The sequence below is a fragment of the Quercus lobata genome, chromosome 5 (genome assembly GCF_001633185.2).
Source record: "Quercus lobata isolate SW786 chromosome 5, ValleyOak3.0 Primary Assembly, whole genome shotgun sequence".
NCBI classification, from domain to species: Eukaryota; Viridiplantae; Streptophyta; class Magnoliopsida; order Fagales; family Fagaceae; genus Quercus; species Quercus lobata.
In genome coordinates, this window is record NC_044908.1 from 27,041,438 (window position 1) to 27,062,153 (window position 20,716).

Genomic DNA, 20,716 nt, shown 5'->3' on the forward strand with positions numbered 1-20,716 from the left:
CCAAATTCCTCAGAGAAGATTCAGGCATATCTATAGGGAGGCGAACAAGTGCGCTGATTTTTTGGCTAGAATAGGATTACTGCTAGACAGGGAGTTTGTTGTTTTTTCAAATCTTCCGGTGGAGTTATCTACCTTGTTGGAGGATGATGCCGTTGGGCTGGTTGGTAGTAGGCTCTGTCCTGCCCCTGTTTCTGTTGCTTAGTGTTGTTTATGTTTTTCCCTTTTAACCAAAAAAAAAAAAAAAAACCTTAAATAAATCAAAATCCTTCTATCATAATTTATCCTTGTACATCAAATTGGGATTGTTCTAATTGTGTTTTGACAGATTTTTTAAAAGGATAACCCCTCACAAACACACAATCGAGGTTATATAACATTCAACACAACAACACCGTAAAGTCTACCAGTAATCCATGATCATTATTACATTTTTGATTCAACCATTGACTTTTAAATCGACAATCTGCTCCACGGCTCCACCCCTTTAACACTTTTAACTTTTTAATTTTTTTTTTAAAACCCAAAAAAGAAGAAGGAAAGATCAAGAAATAAAATTACAAAGTGGCAAATATTTGATCAAAGATTTTTGGACCCATACCTCTCAACTCTCTCATCAATCCACTCCCTCATATCCTTCAACACAAGGTTTGCATTCTCATCTGGCTCCCCTTGAATCAACGAATGGTACATCCCATCATAGATCTTCAAACACTTATCCTCACTCGCCGCCTTCTCGTACAACAGCTTCGACGACGTGGGGCACGTGACCCCATCCGAGGTACCATGTACAGTCAAAAATGGCGCCGTGACTTTCTCAAAACTGTCCTGTATGTACTGGCACACCCTAGCCAGCTCTCTCATCGTCCCAACTCTTGGCTTCCCAGTGTACCTCCTCGGATTCGAAGCTATAATCTTCAACTTCTCCGGATCCTTAATCGCTTTCCCGACCATCTTGTTGTCGGGCATGGCTGCCCACGTGTCAGCGATCCCAAACAGCATTCCGTACATGAAGAGCCTCACCTTACTAGGTTTCATGTTTTCCGGCATGACGAAGAGCGGGGCCGAGAAAATCAGGCCCGTCCACGCGTCCGGCGGAGATTGGAAGTACATGAGCATAGCTGTAGCTCCGCCCATGGACTCGCCGAAGAGGAAAGCTGGGAGAGTTTTGTACGGCTCGCTGTTGCGGATGTGGAGGAAGAAAGATAGGGAGCTTCCGGCGATTGTCTCCATGTCGCCTAGGTAGCAGCGGAGGCCGTCGGATCTTCCGTGGCCGAGGAGATCGGCGGCGAAGACGGCGTAGCCCCAGGTGGCGAAGTTGATGCAGATTTTCTGGAAGAGCCAGCCAGTGTCGGAGCCGTAGCCGTGGGTCATGTAGACTGTGGCTTTGACTGTTTGATTCAACGGTAAAAAGGATTGGGTGAAGAGTTTGCCGTTCGGCGTTTCGAAGTAGGATTGGGTGTTCTTGACGCCTTGGGAGGTGTAGTACTCTTCTTCGGGCATGTCGCCCCAGAAGTTTGCGGGCGTTTCGGGTGGCATGGCGGCGGTGGTGGTGGTGAGAGACGTGGAAAGAAACGGTGAGTTTCTGAATTTGGAAGGTGTGGTTGTTGTGGTGGTGATGAGTGGATACGATAAAACGTTGGTTTTTGAAGAGGTTGGTCTGGGGGTGGCTTTGTTTGATTTTCATTCGATTTCACCTACCGATGTTAAGCCGAATTGTGGGGCCTACGGGGGTTTGGTGGGTGAGAGAGTTGGTGGTGGGATGACTTTTCCTCACTGCATTTTGGGTGGGGTCCACCACTTGGGAGTTGGTGATACCAATTTGGATTCGGATTTGGATTTGGATTAGGATTACTTATCTCTTTTGGATTTGAGTAGAAAGTGAGTTGATTTGATCCCAAAAAAAAGAAAAAGGAAAAAAAAAAAAAGTGAGCTTCAGCCCGCATTTAATTAAAGAATTTATTAAAAGGTTTTGATCTTTAACTTATATAAGGACACAATTTGTAACGACTCATAATGATGTTGATGTTGGGTTCACATGTAAAAAAGTCCAAATAATATCACTTATAGAGTGTGGGTTTGAAAGGCTAGACCTTGGTCACCGGACGAGGGTTAGTCATCTTATTCGTACAGAATTAGGCCGTGTTCGCTCGAGGAGTCTTTCTCCTTGAGGCGATCTGGGAGGCTTTTGTTCTTGGCCTTTTTTCCCAGCCACTCTTCTTGGCGCATCAACCTTCACATTATATAGCCATTCTTGGTTGATCTTAACCCTTCACTTGTTGATCAGGCAAGTGCCTACTTCAGTACCCGTCCCATCAGCTGTCCCCCCCTTACTTTTTGTTAGTTGCGATGATCGAAGTCACTCTGTCCAGGCGTCTTTTCTCATTAATATGGTTAGGACGTTGGCGGGTGCATTTAATGTGGAAGGAACGTATTTACCCTGAACCAGTTTCACACCGTACCCCCACGTGGGTCCCATTCTACTTGCATCTCCTTCAGGGAACTTTTTGGGGGCAGCCTTCAACGAGATGTTGCTCTTCCCTTTGAAGTCTTGGAGTACCGAGGACAGGGTCATTCTCGGCTGTGCCCCCGGCATTTCGGTCTTTCCCCATTCGTCCTCGGCAAATACCCTCCTTGGCACGGGCCCTGGGCCCTAGTAGAGCGTGGGCCGAATCATAAGTTCCCTGACCCCACAACTTAAATATACATTATGCATGAACTTAACTTAAACATACATTATGCATGAAAGAAAATAAATATCATATCACAATATATTGGAAACACATTAAAACCAAATCAAACTAATACTATTAATATGAAATAATAATAATTAAATAAAACACTCAAGAAAAAAAAAATACCAAATAAAACATTACAAGATTGATCAAAGAAAATATGGAAAGCAAATAAATATAAATAATTAACATAAATAGAGTCATACAAAATCAAATAACATGTGAAAAAAAAAACTAACTTAATAAATAAATAAAAAATACTTTTGCTCAAATTTGGATTTGGGGTGCATACGCATATTTAACCATGTGTACAAATGTTCGAAAATATGCTCACACATACTTAAGATGTGTATGCATCCTCAACACAAAAATTGTAAAAATAACATTTTATTGAATTATATGCATATTTGAGTTTAAATAAAAAAGATTAACAAGATAAACACTAGGATGAATAAATAATTACATCATGGTTAGATTAACATGCATCAAATGAATATAACAACAATAAAATAAAACACATGTGAATAATCAAACTAACATAAAAACAAAGAACATGTTAATATAACATAAAAACTAAATAAAGTCACAAAAGCACTAAGAACAAATTATAAACAAGCTAAAATCAGATTAACACAAACCAAAAGGATTAAAAACAACAAATAAAAAAAATGACAATTAGGAAAACTATATCAAGAACTCATGTAAATCATATTAAGCACAAGATGAATTCAAGGGAAAAACACACACCTTGCTTAGGATCACAAGTTTGAAGTTTTCAACTGACCCCTCAGTGCCTACAACACAGAGATTAGATTGAGCAAACAAAGGAATTAAAGAACACAATAATTTAGGATAATCACAACTCAAGAACAAAAGGTTTAGATAACAATGTTAAAAACTAATTTCTGCCCTAGAAAACTACTAGAGAGAGGTTTTGAATACTTAGAAAAACATGCAAATGTGTCATGGTGTGTTTAGAAAATATGGACTAGAGTTTTAAAGAAGGAGGCAAAAAATAAACTCTCTTTAGCTAAGATATGGATTAGATACATAAGGTGAGTATTTATACATTAAAATTAAGGTTTTTGGGGATTTATAGAGGTCTTTGGATGTTCCCAAGGGTCTATGGCCAGCCCACATCAAAGAATTTTGTTTTGGGGGCCCAAAACTTAAGTTCTGGAGGCCTAGGAATGAGGCTGCATACGCATGCTTCCCAAGCCCATAAATTCGACTACAATTTTGGTTCAACTTTAAACGGTCATAACTCACTCAATATAAATCTAAATCATGCAAAATTTATATTCTAATTTAAGCCTAGGACGTCTACTTTCCAATAAAATAAATCTCACTAAAAAATACTTTGTGGGTCAAAATTTATGGTCAAAACAATAAGTAAAATTCATTTTTCAATATCGTTTTTAAAGGGATTTGAGCACTTTTGAGTTGTGATTACTTCCAAACTATTGTGAACTCTTTAATTACCCTTGGTTAACATATGTCAAGCTCATCATTGGAGCTAGGGACCAAAGGTTATTAATGGGTATAAAATGAAGTGTCTACAGTTGACCCTCTTTTAACTGTGTTTGCACTGTAAGTATAGTTAAAAGCCTGAAGAGACAAACATTTTGTAAGTGAATAAACTTTGAGTCTAGACACATGCTATACATAAACACACAAACATGCAAGCAAATCTAATATGATTTGTTTATTATTTGATTGTACATGAAATCTCCATCAATTGATGTTTTTTTGTGCTTTCTATTGTCTTAGGGCACGTTTGGTAGACTGTAACGGTAATTATATAGAAATAGGAATAAATATTACAAGGAATACAAAATACTGTAATGTATGGCACGTTTGGTAGACTGTAATAGGCACTGTAATGTAATAGTTATTCCTATGATTTAGCTATTCAATAGTCTGATTATGTTTTTATTACAAGGAATAGTCATTCCTTATGAATAGCTATTCTTTAAAATGAGGAATAATTTCTAACATTAATATATTTCTAAATAAATAAACTTTCCATATCCACCTAACAATTATGGAAATAAAAAATCATAAAAAAATAACTCATCTATCTAAAATTTAAAATATATTATTTTCTAGGAAATATAATTGTATGAATGAGATTTTTCCTAAAATAGATAATATTACAACTCAACTAAACTAATGAATAGATTTAGTTATTCCATTACAACACATTTTATTCCTGATAATAAAGATTATCATTCCTGTTGTAATTCACATTCAGTGTACCAAACGTACCCGTAATGTTTATTACTATTCATTTGTCTGGTGACAAACACAAAAATAAAACTCTGAAAACAATGGAATGAAAGCATTTTAAATCAAACTTAAGATATATTTTTGGAAATATCTTACTCATATAATTATATTTCCTAAAAAATTATATTTTTTAAAATTTGAAAGAGAGATTAGTTATTTTTTATGATTTTTTATTTTCATATTTGTTATGTGCATATGAAAAGTTTGTTTATTTAAAAATATATTAATTGTAGAAATTAATACACCTACTAAAAAATAACTATTACATCCATTTTAGAGATGAATAGTTATTTCTTATTTTAAAGAATAATTATTCATAAGGAATGATTATCCCCTATAATAAAAACATAACTAAACTACTAAATAGTCAAACTATAGGAATAAATATTACATTAAAGTACTTATTACAGTCTACCAAACATACCCTTAGAGTTATTAATCTGCAACAAACAATGTTGAGCTCACCCCAGAGGCAAGTGTAATTATGAAGAAGAAAAAAAAATTAATAACTTGAGCTCATGGTGACACGATCCACATTAATTGGACAATTGCTCTTTGTGAGACATTCCATAGATTTCGTCATGGCTTAATACTGTCATTGAAGCTACATAAAAAAATAAATCCGTTACTTTCTAAATGAAAAGAAATTAAATATGTTAACTTTTGATTGAAACCTCGAATTTACGAGGGGTTTTTTGAATTCATAAGGTGATAGGTTCTTAGAATCCAACAGAGAGAGACAAATAATAGACCTAAAGAATGATTTTGTATTAATCTGATAATTGAATTTTTTTGGAGACTACAATGTATTTCTATAGTAAAACGAAATCATAGGGTAGCTAGGAAAACGCCCATAAAACCCTAATTCGCTCTAATCACATAATTAGATAGCAAAAAAGTGATTTTTACAAAAACAATGAAAAATTAAGATAATTGTGAAAATTGAAAGGATTGTCTTAAAGAAATGTCACAAATTGATGAGACTTTATTCAGAATTTTAATTAAGGAAAAATAATATTACTAAAACTGACAAAATTACTACTTCAGAAAGATTTGTATTGTTTCTACATAACTTATTAATTTAAAGCCCTTTCAATAGTTTCCCTTAAGTCATTTATTAATGAATTATTTTAAGAAATTTTTAATACCACTTTTGTAGAAAATATTAAAAACTGTCAAAAAAATCAATTATTTTTTCTTTTCTCATAAAAAGTTTCTAAAAGAATGTCCTAAACGAATGCACTTAGAACATCCATGAACAAAATCCATTAATTTAGTACATTGCATGAAATGAAACTTAATTGCAAGTAATTAGCTCATGCCAAACTCTCTCTCTCTCTCTCTCTCTCTCTCTCTCTCTCTCTCTCTCTCTCTCTCTCTCTCTCTCTCTCTCTCTCTCTCTCTCAACTAATAAAATTTCATTTTCAACTAAATAAAAACTTTCACCAATTCTTTTACACAAATGCACTTAGAACATCCATGAACAAAATCCATTAATTTAGTACATTGCATGAAATGAAACTTAATTGCAAGTAATTAGCTCATGCCAAACTCTCTCTCTCTCTCTCTCTCTCTCAACTAATAAAATTTCATTTTCAACTAAATAAAAACTTTCACCAATTCTTTTACACATAACTTCTTTTTTTTTACAACTTTTATATTAGAAACCAATTAAAATAGAGCAATCCAATGTTAAAGAGAGGTTTGGGCCAGCTGATTATTGCTTGTTTTGATTGGGAAGGATCCTTAAATATTCCTAGTTTCCTACCCACCTACAGGCTGGGGCCTCATTCCTTTCTTTTATTTATTTGTTTATTTTAAAATCTTTTTTATATAAAAATGAGACCTAAGAATATTCGAATAAAAAAAAAAGATAAAAATTGAGCATTCACAATCCTAAGGGTCCATTTGGTAGGATGATGAAAAAGTTATTGAGTAAAATGGAGATATCGAAGAGATTTTAGTTTTCTCTCATGATGTCTGATTGGGAGGATGGAAAATTAGATGGATAAAAAGCTTTTTTTTTTTTTTTGAGAGTTTCAACATATGGCGTTTGCTCATAATGATAACTTTTTATCATTAGATCAAGACACCAATTAGTTTTTTTGTATAGGTAGAGATTGAATCTCAAATCTCTTATTCAACTATAAGAAATTTTACCAGTTGAGCTAACTCATTTATTTGATTGAAGAAAAAATTAAGAGGATGAAAAAAGTAATTTATATAAATTAATTTATTTGCCCTTATTAAAAAAATTCCGCCCAATTAAAAAAAATAAAAGCAATCATGCCAATGTTATTAAAACAAAAATTATATCGAATTAAAAAAAAAAAAAAAAAAAAAAAAAAAAAAAAAAAAAACAACGAAGAAGGCATGTAAACGTGGGCATTTTTGTCCAAATATTTGAGCACAGATTCTCAATACCGTAAAAGAAGGCTTGATAAATAAATAAAAGTTTCCTCTGTTTGCTTTGACAATTTGGACACAATTAGCAAGCATTGACAATTTTTCTACTAGTTCAAAAATCTAAAACCATCTCTCTCTCTAAAAAAAATCTAAAACCATGCCCAAAATTTGGCTCTAATTGTCAAGGACTCAAGGGCTTAATTCTACACCAACAACATGGTGTGATCTTTGTTTCATTTAGTTTAGAAGTGTTTGGATTTTACTCCTTATAGCCTGTTTGGAAGTTTAAAAAAGGAAAGGGAGTAGAGTAGAGGGAGGGAGAGTAATTTAATTACCTTATTTGGAAGTTTTTTAAGGAAAGAGGGGGAGGAGTTTGGAGGGATTTGGAGGGGTTTCAACCACCTCTAACCCCTCATTTTTAATTCCCCCAAATTGGAGAGATTTGGAAGGAGAGCAGAGTAGATAAATTATTGACTAGATAAATTTCCCAATTTACCCTTTCTAAATTAATAATAGACCAATGTTGCAAGTCCATTTTCAAATAGGGGTAAATTTGTCTATTTTAATAATTTCCTCTCCTCTTCATCCTAATTTTTAAAACATTCAAATAAGGAGAAAGGCTAATTACTCTCTTCCCCCTTACCAATTTTAAAAACATCCAAATAAGGTGGAGGGGAACTATTCCCCTCTACTCTCCTCCCCACTACTCTCCTCCCTCTCTAAACTTCCAAATAAGCCATTAAAGTTTTGGAGTATTTAGATTTTACATTCTAAAATTTTAGAATTTGGGGATATAAAATCTAAACACCCCCAAACTTTAGGGGATAAAATCTAAATTCTGAAACGTTGTAAAATCCAAACACCCTAAACTTCAAGTGGTAAAATCTAAATTCTGAAATTTTAAGGTGTAAAATTTAAATATCCCAAATTTTAGAGATATAATTTGCAATTTACCCTAAAAATTATATTTAAAAAAACCATATACAGAACACTAAACAAAACAAGTTTAATGGACATTAAAGAGGGCCTAGAAGGCCATCCAATGTTAGGAATATGATACATTCACTTTAGTCTTTAGTATATGGGGGTAGCTATCCACCTTTTCTTAGAGCATCCATATTAGTCTGTCTAAAATTTTTTGTCTATTTTACGCTAAGAACTTAATTTTTCTATTTTACACGAACAATTCGCAAAAACACCCATATCAGATCATCTATTATACACTATGATTTTTTTTTTTTGTTAATAGGATAGATATTATATTAACAACCAACAACAAATTACAAACTGCCCACAGAGGCAAGAGTACTGGCAACATGCCTATAATAATACAACCCATTTTTATCAGAGTCTAACAAAATATACAAATCAGCAAAGAGGGGAGTATCAAACACAGCAAAATTTTCCAACATAACACAACCCCTTTTAGCCAAAAAGTCGGCACATTGATTCGCCTCTCTAAAACAGTTTCTCACCCGAACCTGCACAAGTCTTGCTATGAGGGAACTGCAATCATTCAACAAAGGAGAGTAACTCTGGTTAGGACATTCAGCACCATTGAGCAACTCCACAATGACCTTGGCATCAAGTTCCACCTCTAGCTGGTTTATGCCCAATTGAATGGCCAAGAATAGCCCATCCTGCAATGCCCACCATTCAGCTAGTACACTAGTGGTATACCCAGTTGATCTTGAGTACCCCTTGACCCAATCACCATGGCAGTCCCTAATAACTCCTCCACCTCCTGCCTTACCCGGATTTCCAATGGAAGCACCATTAGTGTTTAACTTGTGCTAACCAAATGATGGTTTATTCCAACTGACAGGGAAGGGTATGTTTTATTTAAACAATCATTTATTATTATTATTTTATTATTTAACTTACCCACCTACCCACCTACCCACTATCCACAATATCCACCACATAGCATCTCTCTTTCTCTCTATTTTTCTCATTTTTCAGAACAACACTTTCTCTTCTCCATGGCCCAACCTTCTCCTCTCTAACTCTAAAACTCTTTTTCTCTCACGATCAGCCAGAGCTCACCTTGAGCTCCGTCCAAGGCCAAAAGTCCCAAAACCTTCACCATGCCATCATCGGTGGCAACAAAGATCAGCTGCAACACCGCCAAACAGTGGTCCAAATCTTCACTCTCTCATGGCAGCAACGAACGCTTCACCCAAGCTTCTATGGCACCGGTGACAGCAGCTTCGGCGTGAGTTTTGGTTTGATTTTTTTATTGATTTTAGGTTTGATTTTCCATTGATTTTTTGGTTGGATTATTATGTATTGTAATGGTGGTAGTGGGGTGGTCAGTGGTGCTGGGTGGATGGTTGATCGGATGTGCTCTTTAGATGAAGAGAGAGAGAGAGAGAGAGAGAGAGAGAAATGAGGAAGAAGTGGGAGCTCTGACCGGTGAGAGAGAAAATAAAATAAAATAAAATATTGACTTGCAAAGCTAAATCATGAATATTTACACAGTTACTAAAGCAAACGTGTAAATATTCAAAATTTTAGAAGTACTGTTGTAGAAGATATTTGAGACAAAATGTATAAAATTGGTTGCTTTTTGTATTATGTAAAGGTTTATATCCACTTATGTGGATGCTCTTATAGTCTTATGAACAAAGTTTACATTATTAACGGTAAAATTAAGCTGCTTAAATGCAACCTTTATGAAGACTTGACCCTTGTTATTACTGGTTGTATAAGTTTTAGGCATCTTAATGAATACAATTGATAATCTAATGATTAGAGCTTGTTTAGACCCCCCGATTTTTAATTGCAACTTGATTAATTTTATGCTTAACACACTTAATGAAGAATATACGTGATTAGCAAATTAATTGATTAAAGCATTCAACAATTGCATGGATGAACATATAAGAGCAAGGAAAATGTGTAAAGGGCAGTAAGGAAAAAGATAGCAAACCTAAGATAACAACGTGATATGTTATCAAAGAGGAAAATTGAAGAACTCGGCGTAAAAACCTCTTTGCAGCCCTCCAAGCCAAAATGATCCACTAGTGAATAAGTTGGAGGACAAAGATACCAAAAAGACCCTCTAAACTTAATTTACCCAAAGTACTTAAGTCCTCTAAACTCCAGCTACCAATGGACTTCTTAGAGTCTTGTCTTTACTAGCTTCCCGGATCTCGCAGTATCGCTCGATTGCACCACCATACCTCATCGGCTTATTTTGGCAAATACCCAATACTTCCCATAGGCACCAAAACAACTCTCAACACTCTGAATGTGTGTGAGTTGTGCTTGGGTACAAATTTCCTCTTAATGTATGACAAGGGGAGTGGGGAAGGAGAAGAGGCTACAATGACTCTCTTGAGGATAAGTAACTCTCTCTAAAATTGTGGATGTTGTAAAAACCTCTCTAGGGTTTTCTTTTGAATAACCTCCTTACAATTTTGTGAGTAATGATGGTATATGTATTATGTGTGAAGGGTATAAAAGTCATACTTAAAATCCCAATTATCAGTGCATCTCGCAGGTCATGTTGCAAGTTGGCCAAATTGCGAGATACACTGACTTTTCAACTTCTAACATGTGCTCCTTATGTGATATTTAATTGTCTTGATCAAATCTTCACCACTTAAGTCTAAACTCATTACAATTAAATCCCACATAATGCAAGGAAATAAATTAATGAAATTACAACACTTTTTGTCATGGAATAAAGCCAACATAAATGTTATGTGAAAATGACAAAACTTACGTACAGTACCTTAAGTGTTGTTCCTTAGGTTCTCCTTTTAAGATTTAACCATATGGTTACTTAATTAAAAAATATACTTCCATCCCATGAGAAAAAATCTACATGACAGAATTTTAAAAGGGGAATCTAAGGAACAACATCTAAGTATTGTACCTAAGCCTTACTTGCTCATGTGAAAAACCATAACTTAACAATAACATCACATAATATTTGAAGTACTAGATCTTTTTTAAATAAAAAAAAAAATTATTATTATCCCTTCTCTACCAAAAGACTAAAAAAAACTACAAACGTTATTTTTCAAATGGATTGAAGTTCCAAGGAAAAAAGAAAAGAAAAAAGAAGAATCTTAGAGTGATTAGACTAAACCAATTATTATTATTATTATTTTTTTTTTTTGATGAACTAACTAAATCAATTATTAAATTTATTATCCCTTCTCTCAATGATATGTTTGATTCAATCACTATTATCTACATGGTGGTGTATTATTATTTTTAGGACCTGCCGTAATGTATCATTAACGTAAGTAGTTTTTTTTGAAAGGGAAACGGCATTCATTCATTTATAAAAGGCAAGCATCATGATACAATTGTTCAATGATTAGAGGAGGGGAATCCTTTAACCAATACAAATCCTCAATACTAGTTCTAGCATGTTGCGCTAACACATGAGCCACCTTAATTATTACCACTACGCCTTGTGTGAGAAATAGATACCCACTGCAGTTAATGTAAGTAGCTAATAATGTATTTTGTCCACGTTATTAATTAAAAAGACTATGCTAAGAAGAAGTTACAAGCTAGAGAAGTTGACCGAAAACAAAGAAATAATTACTACATTAATATGGGCATGTGCCGGTCGGTATATGTAAATCTAATTTAGGAGTCTGCTTCTCAAAAAAAAAAAAAAAAAAATTCTAATTTAGGAGTCACATTTTTTTTTTTTTGACAGAAGGAGTCACATTTGTTGGAAGGCTTATAAGTTTAAAAAAAAAGGTTTCTATGAGCAGTTTTTGCTACAATTTTTTGTACTTGTTGGACTTTTCCTTTCCAAATAAAAAGGCCATAAAAAGAACGATTTTGACTTGATAAAATATCGTTAATCAATAAAGCGACCTAAAAAAAAATTGTTATACAATGTTAGTAACATTCTTAATTCTTATACACAGATCGTTTTAGCAAAATGGTGAGCCACATAAAATAATATTAAAAATATACACCTACATCCATACTTCATGTAGATGATGAGACTAATTATTACTTAAAAAAAAATAAAAAAATAAAAAAAAAATAAAAAAAAAAAATGAAAGAGAGGAGGAAGAAGAAGAAGAAGAAGAAGAAGGGGGATTTCTACTCTTTTCCAGACCATTTTATTTTATGGCTACCTTGATGGGTAGGAGGAGCTGCCCAACATTTATGTTAGAGTAGACTTCGGCCATCTATTTCTAAGCCCAAAAACTAAAGTCCAACCCATCAATAGCTATAAAAGCTAATTTTTTTAGTATTTATGCCACATACTTGGAGAGCAGGCCTCTTTTTGTGAAAGCCCACTCAATGTTTTAGTATCTATACTCTATAGTTAGAGCTTTAGAGCATCTCCAACAGGGCTGGCCATCTCCAAATTTTGGAGAGAAAAGCCACTGTTCACACAAAATCAGCTCTCCAGCAGCCTCTCTATCTCCAAAAAAAAATTTTAGATTTGCTACAGTAGCTCTCCAAGTCTGGAGAGCACTGTAGCAATCACTGTAGATTTTGCAAACATTATTTCTCCTTAAATTAATCCCGGTTGAATTAAAAAAATATTTTTTTCTCTTTCCTTCCTTTCTCTTTCTTCTTCACTCTCTTTCTCTCTTCTTTATCTCAACGGCTACAAAACGCAAAATACAATCCAAACACTAAAACAATTTTTCTCATAAACCAAATGAAATCAAAAAAAGAAAAAAAAAGAAAAGAAAAGAGAGAGACCTATTCATGAGCAAAAGAATTAATTCAATCTCAATAATCACAACCGATTAAAATTTTTAATTTTCACTCAATAATCACAACGGTAACAACAGAACTATTCTTGATCTTTTCTCTCAAACATCTCTAAACTCAGTCTCAATCAAAATACAAACTCAAATCACAATTTTGTATTCTGTTCAAATTAGAACAAAAAAAAAAAAAAAGAAGCAAAGCTGACCCATCTGAGCCTTGGTGGGGAGGAGGATATGCGGTGGTGGGAGAAGGACAAGCGGACGATCTTCATGTGTGAGAGAGAGCTCCAACCGAAGTGCTGCTAGAGAAGAAAAGAACAAAAAAAAGAATAGAGCTCCAGCCGAATGCTGCTAGAGAAGAAAAGAACAAAAAAAGAAAAGTGCTCCGGAGAAAGTGCTAGAGAAGATAGAGATAAGGGAAAGGTGTGGAGGAGAAAAAAAGAGGAAAAAAGAAAAGAAAAGAAACGTGTGGAGGAAAAAAAGAGATAAAGGGAAAAATAAAAATTTCTAATTGAAAAATACTACCATAATATTTTTACAATATTTTCACAATAAATTTTAAGTAACAGATTATTATTAGTTAATATTGGCGAGTAAAAAAATAATTTCAGTGGTGGGTACAAATTAAAACTAGTAATAACTTTCCACATAAATTTTGTTGTGAAAGTATTGCGTAAAATGTTGTGAACATAGCACTTTTCATTGAAAAATATAGTTGTTAAAAAAAGAATAAATGATGATTAAAAAAGAATAAACAATGAATGAAGAAATAATATTTAAATGAGATAGAAAATGGGATAAAGAATCTGTTGAAAAGTGTATTTGAAAAAGTGGGTAGTTAAAAGCTAAATGTCACTGTTTATTCTCCAAACAGGCAAAAATTAGGCAAAAATTTGAAAAGGCTGCTGGAGATAGTTAAATTGGATATAGGGTATATAGTTAAAATTTGAAGTTCACACTTCCAAAACTTGTTGTAACTCCCCCTCAAGAATTAAATTGTTCTGAAGATACCTAAAAAAAGTATTAATAACCAACTAGCTCATTCGTACGGTCCCTCTTAAACCAAAAGGAAAAAAACTTTTTAGTTTTTAAAAATCTAAACTTCAGTTGTACTACAATATAAAAAGCGTCAATTACCTAAAGAAGTACTACCAACTCATCTCTCTCTCTCTCTCTCTCTCTCTAAAATTACTTTGAAAAAAAAATGGAAATTTTGAATCGATCATTATTAATGATTATGTTTTTTTAACTAAAAAATGCTATAATTTTGAGGTTAGAGAGTATATCATTTATTTTTTTCTAGTTAGGATATGTTTGGATACAACTTATTGCTGAAAACACTGTAGTAAAATAATTTTTAAAAGTGTGAATAGTACCGTGGGATCCAAAAATGCATTGGTATGCGCATTTTTGTGTTTTTGGCTGGGTCGTAAACAGTGCCGTGAGATCTAGCCAAAAACACAAACGCTAAAAATGTTCCTCTGCCGCTATCCAAACTCACACTTAATTTGCTAATTTTAATTATAAAAATAAACATTTAAAATTAAAAATAAATTGAAGCTAATTATGAATTACGATATGTTTTAGAGTTGATATGGTTAATATAACACAAACAAAGTATGACTTGAAAATCTTTTTTTCCCCATAATTATGGTGAGCAAAACATAATGTTAAGTACTATCTATAGAGTCAAATTGAAAGTACTAATTTTGTGTCAAATTGTTTAGTTTTTAACTTTTAATAAAGTTATATTTTTCTCTCATTGTCATTTACATTAATTCATCATTTTTTTCTCCAAAAATTTTCAATATTTTTAATGTTCGGATTAGGTACCATATAAGATATGATAACATAAATTTGGTTATATAATAAAATGTAGTATATCCTTTAACTTTAGAGTCAAGGAAAACTATTGTGAATTTTTTTTTTTTTTTGAGAGATTTTCAACCTCTGGCATTTGTTCCTGATGATAGTTCTTTATCATCAAGCCAAGATACCAATCAGTTTTTGGTATAGGCAGGAATTAAACTCCAGATCTCTTATACAACCATCATAGACTTTACCAATTGAGTTAACTGGAACCCACAACTATTGTGAAATTTAATACATAATCAACCAAATAGATTTTTGAGATTTAAAATAAATTGAGTTTAATCTAGATAAATGATTAAATTAAAATGTATTAAGACACAATTCTTATGTATTTTCTTTTATTTATTGTTCACACTTTTTTTTTTTTTTGAGAAAGATTGTTCACACTTAATAATTGCTTGTTTATATAAAAAAAATAAAAATAAAAATAATTGCTAGTTCTTTTTCTTATATGTTGATATTTTGGTGCCCCGACCCCAAAAAAGTAAATTCCTGTTCGGTCCTTTTATACAACAAACCGTAATAAGTATGCTAATCAGTAATCACTATCTCTATCAAATTTATGATCACTGGTTGTTTGATGGGTTTACAGGCATCCCTAATAAATGAAGCAACCACCCATCCAGATTTGACAAAATTACAACAATAGTCATTGCCCCATAGGATATAAAATTGGAAATTTTCACTTTTAAACCCTATAATTTAGTGATAGTCCAAATCAAACTTTATAATATCAAATGTATTAAATTAAACCTTGAGATATATTTTTTTTTTAGAGATAGTTTTAACCTATTACGTCTGTTTTTAATAATTACTTTTTATCATTAAACCAAGACACCAAGAGACTGTTTGAACAACAGTTTTCGTTGTTTAACCAACACAATACGTATTTTCACAACACTTTTTACTTACACGTATTTCCACAATATTTAAATAACGTTATTAGAAATTAGAACAACATTACCAAATGGGCCCCAATTGTAGGCAGAGATTGAACTCTAGATTTTATTCGAGAATAAGAGACTTTATCAATTAAACTAACTGGAATCCACACCTTGAGCTTGAGAGTTAAAATGTTAACTACAAAGAGAGAGAGAACCAAAAAAAACCTAGGAAAGAGAGAAGAAGATGCCTAGAAGAGAGAGAGAGGGACCAAAACTTGCTTACTCAGATGCTATCAAAAGTTCATGGCTAATTACAACAAAATTAATGGCTAATTACAAAATTAATATCTAATTCAGTAGCCTCAAGCAGTAATTGGGGAACAATTTTGTCTCTTCTCTTTTCAAGATGAGCAATTATTTGATTATTTCTACATTGCTTCTACTCTTTTCAGAACTCCTCACTTCTAAAATTTCATGATGTTGGGAAATTCTAGTCTAAGCCTTGTTTTTCGATTAAAAATCAAAAGCAAAGAAGATCTCTCTCTCTCTCTCTCTCTCTCTCTCTCGTGTTAACGTTTTGTTGATGGTGTTACACTTATTTTAATCCTAAGGTTTAATATGCTATCTTTCAAAAGTGTAGGGTTCAAGTTGATACTTTTGAAACTACGAGATTTAATTTAGACTACCCTTAAACTATATGATTCAAAGTAATGTTTATCCAATATGGTTCTAACATTCTGCCTCTTGAATCATATGAATAATTTGGGTTATTTGAATTTTTTTTTCTAGAAAGACTCTCTGGCTTGAATTGTAACTGGAATGTTCAGTCTTTTCTTTGTTTTAATGTGCTCACCAAAGGATCAAGTCCAGTAGACCAACAACATCAAATCTGGAAAATCTATATATATCTCTCTTCTAGACATTTGACATTATGATTGATGAGGATAATTTTTGATTGATCAGTATGGGGATGCCGAACCTCCCTAACGATTGATCCCAAGAGGGACGACCAACCCATGAGTCGACGAGTCAGGCAATCCCTAATCCTGACGACCCGTCCCCCTAGGGTTTCTATAGGGCTTGTGTGGGGCCCACTCACACATCCTTACATAGAAATTACTTGCGCATCACAACCAAAGACCCTACCACGCAATCAAATCTCTTATATATGGAAAGGTGATCCCAAGTATCTTGGGACCCTTCTCTCTACAAGGAAATACCCTAGTATCAAGGATTCGGGTCGGCTCTCTACCACTATATAAACCATAAACCTTACCCTTCTTGAGGTATGCAAATTCTCCCTAACTCTTGCACTCTTGAGTTCTTGGAGATTCATCTATCATTGACTTAACCTTCGGAGAGTCTTTAGGCAGTATCCCACCGATCCCCTTTGATTGGTTTTTCTCTTTTGTTCTTTAGGTACACCCATTGACACGTGTGTGAACGATTAACTCACTGACGATTTTTGTGCATCATCAATGACCATCATTTTATGAGTATTTCTATATTAGTAATCATACTGACACAATAGGCTACCATCATGATAGTAGTAGGATCAAGATCCTCTACCGTTCTTAGGGAACTCCATTTTGTAGGGTTCTTTAAATCCTTATATTCTTTTTTTATTAGTGTTAACGCTATTAAGAAATTGTTTTATTTTAGATTTTTTACCAATTTTATAGGATCTGGAGTCAATGAAACCAATTTTTTGAATTTCATTTATTATTTCAGCAGTATTTTCAACCCCTTTTATTAATTTATGCCAAAATTTTATTTATTTTTTATTAGCCTGGCCTACAATAACTTATTCTAATAGAACTTAAAGTGCTTGCTAACATTTCCCATAAATAAAAGGTTAAGATTATGAAATAATCATTATGTCATGTCATCAATCTACAAACAAAAAAATTTAATATAAATCTTTCCATGAAAAAAGAAATCAAACTCATTCACCAATTAAGCAAAAAAAAAAAAAACTGCTCATCTCCTTCCCTCCTACCACCACACTCAATAGTCCAAACTACCATCAATCAAGAATCCACCTAAACCTCAAGCTACTAGAATAGATCTACTGCTAGTGGCCAACTCCAATAAAAAACTGCCACCAAACCCATCAAACCATATGGGTTCATTGTAGTGTAAGTTTAAGTTTCGGTTTTGTTTTTTTTGGGGGGGAACCTAAGTGAAGTGCTGTGTAAGGTGGAATGTACTCACTGTACTATTTCAACTATCTTTTAATTTTATTTACAGTACTTTCAGCAAAAAAAGTTTTCAGTTTCAACTAAATAAGTTGTTTCCAAAAAGACTAAAAATGACTTATTTCTAGTGATCATTAAGGGTCTATTTGGATTGAACTTATTATTACTGAAATTGAAAACTGAAAACTGAAAACACTATAGCAAAATAATTTTTAAATGTGTAAATAGTACTGTGAGACCCATTTTTAATATTTTTTTATGAATAAAGTGGCTGTGGGTCTCATGAACAATATTGCTACAGTGTATGAACAATACTGCTACAGTGTTAATTGTCCCCTGCCTTTCTGCAAAACGCGTGAAATGAGAGAAAAAAAAAAAAAAAAAAAAAAAAGAAGGAACGCAGACGCAGACGCAGACACAGACGCAACTTTCAGCCGAATCCAAACGGCACCTAAGCCTACTTTTTATACTTTTTCCAAGGGTTTTGACCCCAAAAAAACCAACTTTTTTGTAATGTGAATGTCTTTATATACTAGACATTCACTGAGCCTTAATATCTTATGAGGTTACAACTGCCATGAAAAATAATCACATATACAACAGCTATATAAATGACATGATAATAAGAGAGGTAACCATAAACCAAATAAGAAATTAAGAAATGATTAATCCATAACTCATGGTTATATAAACATCACAAACCATTAACACCAAAATTCTCAGGCACTTCATATTGGTCACATGTTTTTAAACACATTTGGAGTTAACCCCTTGGTTAGTCTATTTGGATCGACTATCATATGTTTAGTGTTGATATGCTCGATAACAATTTGAAACTCTCTAACCTTCTCTCCCAATATCTTATTTAATTCTAAGATGCTTAGAACCATCCGAACTCTTCTTGTTTTTACTAACCAAGACTATGATAGAATTTTCACAGTAAACTCTTTAGTCTTAATGGCTTAGAAATGGAATCTTCAACCCTAAGCCGAATGATAAAATTATGTAGCCTTTAGGTATGTTTGGAACGAAGGGAGATGAAGGGAGTGCAGAGGGAAATGTGACCATAATATGGTAATATACCAAAGTTAAGTACATTGTAGTCAAATCGCCACATTCCTCCTTTCGAGTAGCCTCCACCCACACCATAATTAATCTACCCTCCACCCAACCCTACCTTTCCCTATCCCTTCCCCTTTTTTCTACATCATCCCATCCACAAACATTACATATCCATAATATCAACACAATAGCCAAGGAAAAGCCAGTAAACCACGCAATTAACACACCCCAACATAAAAAATTTCAAAGAATAAAAAATTCCACAGCACCAAAAAGAAAAAGAAAAAAAAGATGAGGCTGATTTTCAGTAATAGCAGAAGAGAAGCATTCCCTATCTTTCATATTTCAATAGTGGAGTGAAAATGTTTAGCCTCACGCAATAACTTTAACTTACTGCTAATTAACAAAATATTATCCACATTCAATAAGAAGATGAAGTTGCTCCAGCCTCCTACTGATAATTATATATGTCCATTGATCCACTGCATCGATATTAAATACCAAATTGATGAACAATTAATCATTCACCCATGAATGTGCTCCTAATCAACCACTAAATACAATTAATATACTTAATTGATTAACCGACACAAACCCATCAATTTTGCATCACTTTGAACTAAACTCAATCAATTGTCGTTTTATACTCTGATTGTTTGATCCCCTTGGCCATTTCCACATTGTCAAATGTGTACTTTCATTTATGAGATTTTATTGCTTTGGGGTTTGGGATATTGTGTTTATAATACTGTGACATAAAGAAAATGACATAGCAATGCAAATATCTTAATCAAGGAAAGTGTACTATTTCAATCGATTGTCGTTTTATACTGTGATTGTTTGAAAGTAATTATTCCCTTGGCCACTATCACATTATCAAATGTGTACTTTCATTTTTGGGATTTTATTCCATCGTTTTGCGGGTTAGGATACTTTATTTATGATATTGTGACACAAAGAAAATGGCATAACAAAATCAAAAAGATCATATTCTTTGAAAGCAATTGTCCCTCTGGCTAGTTTGAGATTGCCAGTGCCTACTTTCTTTAATGGACTTTGTTAATAGGTGCTGGTCAGTACTTATTAATGAACCAGCTATAGTTTATTTATGATCTATCATAAATCCCACCTGTATAGGAAATTGGTAAAATTTTACTTTTCAGCTATGATTTATGTTAGAGGTGTACTTTAGTTTCTCCAATACTCTATTTAAACTGACACATATTTAATATATATTCAGTTTTTTTTCATATTCCTAAAAAAACGTGAATAGTTTATTTTAAATTTTATCACATTAGCGGATGCTATACAGCACCCGTTAACAGCACCCTAATTAATTAGTTGCACTCGAATTCCTCAACCTTTGTCCTTATATTTTAAAAATTTTCCTAATCTTTCAAAAACCTTAATAAAATAAAAAAACACCAGTTTCTTTTTTGAGAAGAAATAAAACACCAATTTGTTAATGAGAAGCTGAGACAAAAACATTAATATTAGTTTATTAGTTAAATGTGAGTACATTCTCGTTAACATTAATCTGTTAACAAGAATGTATTACGTGTCCA

At 33.2% G+C, this 20,716-nt stretch overlaps 1 protein-coding gene across 1 annotated transcript; it reads right to left on the reverse strand.

The window, feature by feature from the left end:
* Positions 1 to 248: 248 nt before the first annotated feature.
* Positions 249 to 1,681, reverse strand: LOC115992948 (caffeoylshikimate esterase). The gene has a single exon (XM_031117195.1). It carries the CDS (start codon positions 1,534 to 1,536, stop codon positions 577 to 579), a length of 960 nt encoding a protein of 319 aa, XP_030973055.1. The 5' UTR covers positions 1,537 to 1,681; the 3' UTR covers positions 249 to 576.
* Between the last annotated feature and the right edge of the window lie 19,035 nt (positions 1,682 to 20,716).

Coding starts and splice junctions, on each gene's coding strand:
- LOC115992948 (XM_031117195.1), bottom strand. CDS start 1,536: ATGCCACCCGAAACGCCCGCAAACTTCTGGGGCGACATGCCCGAAGAA.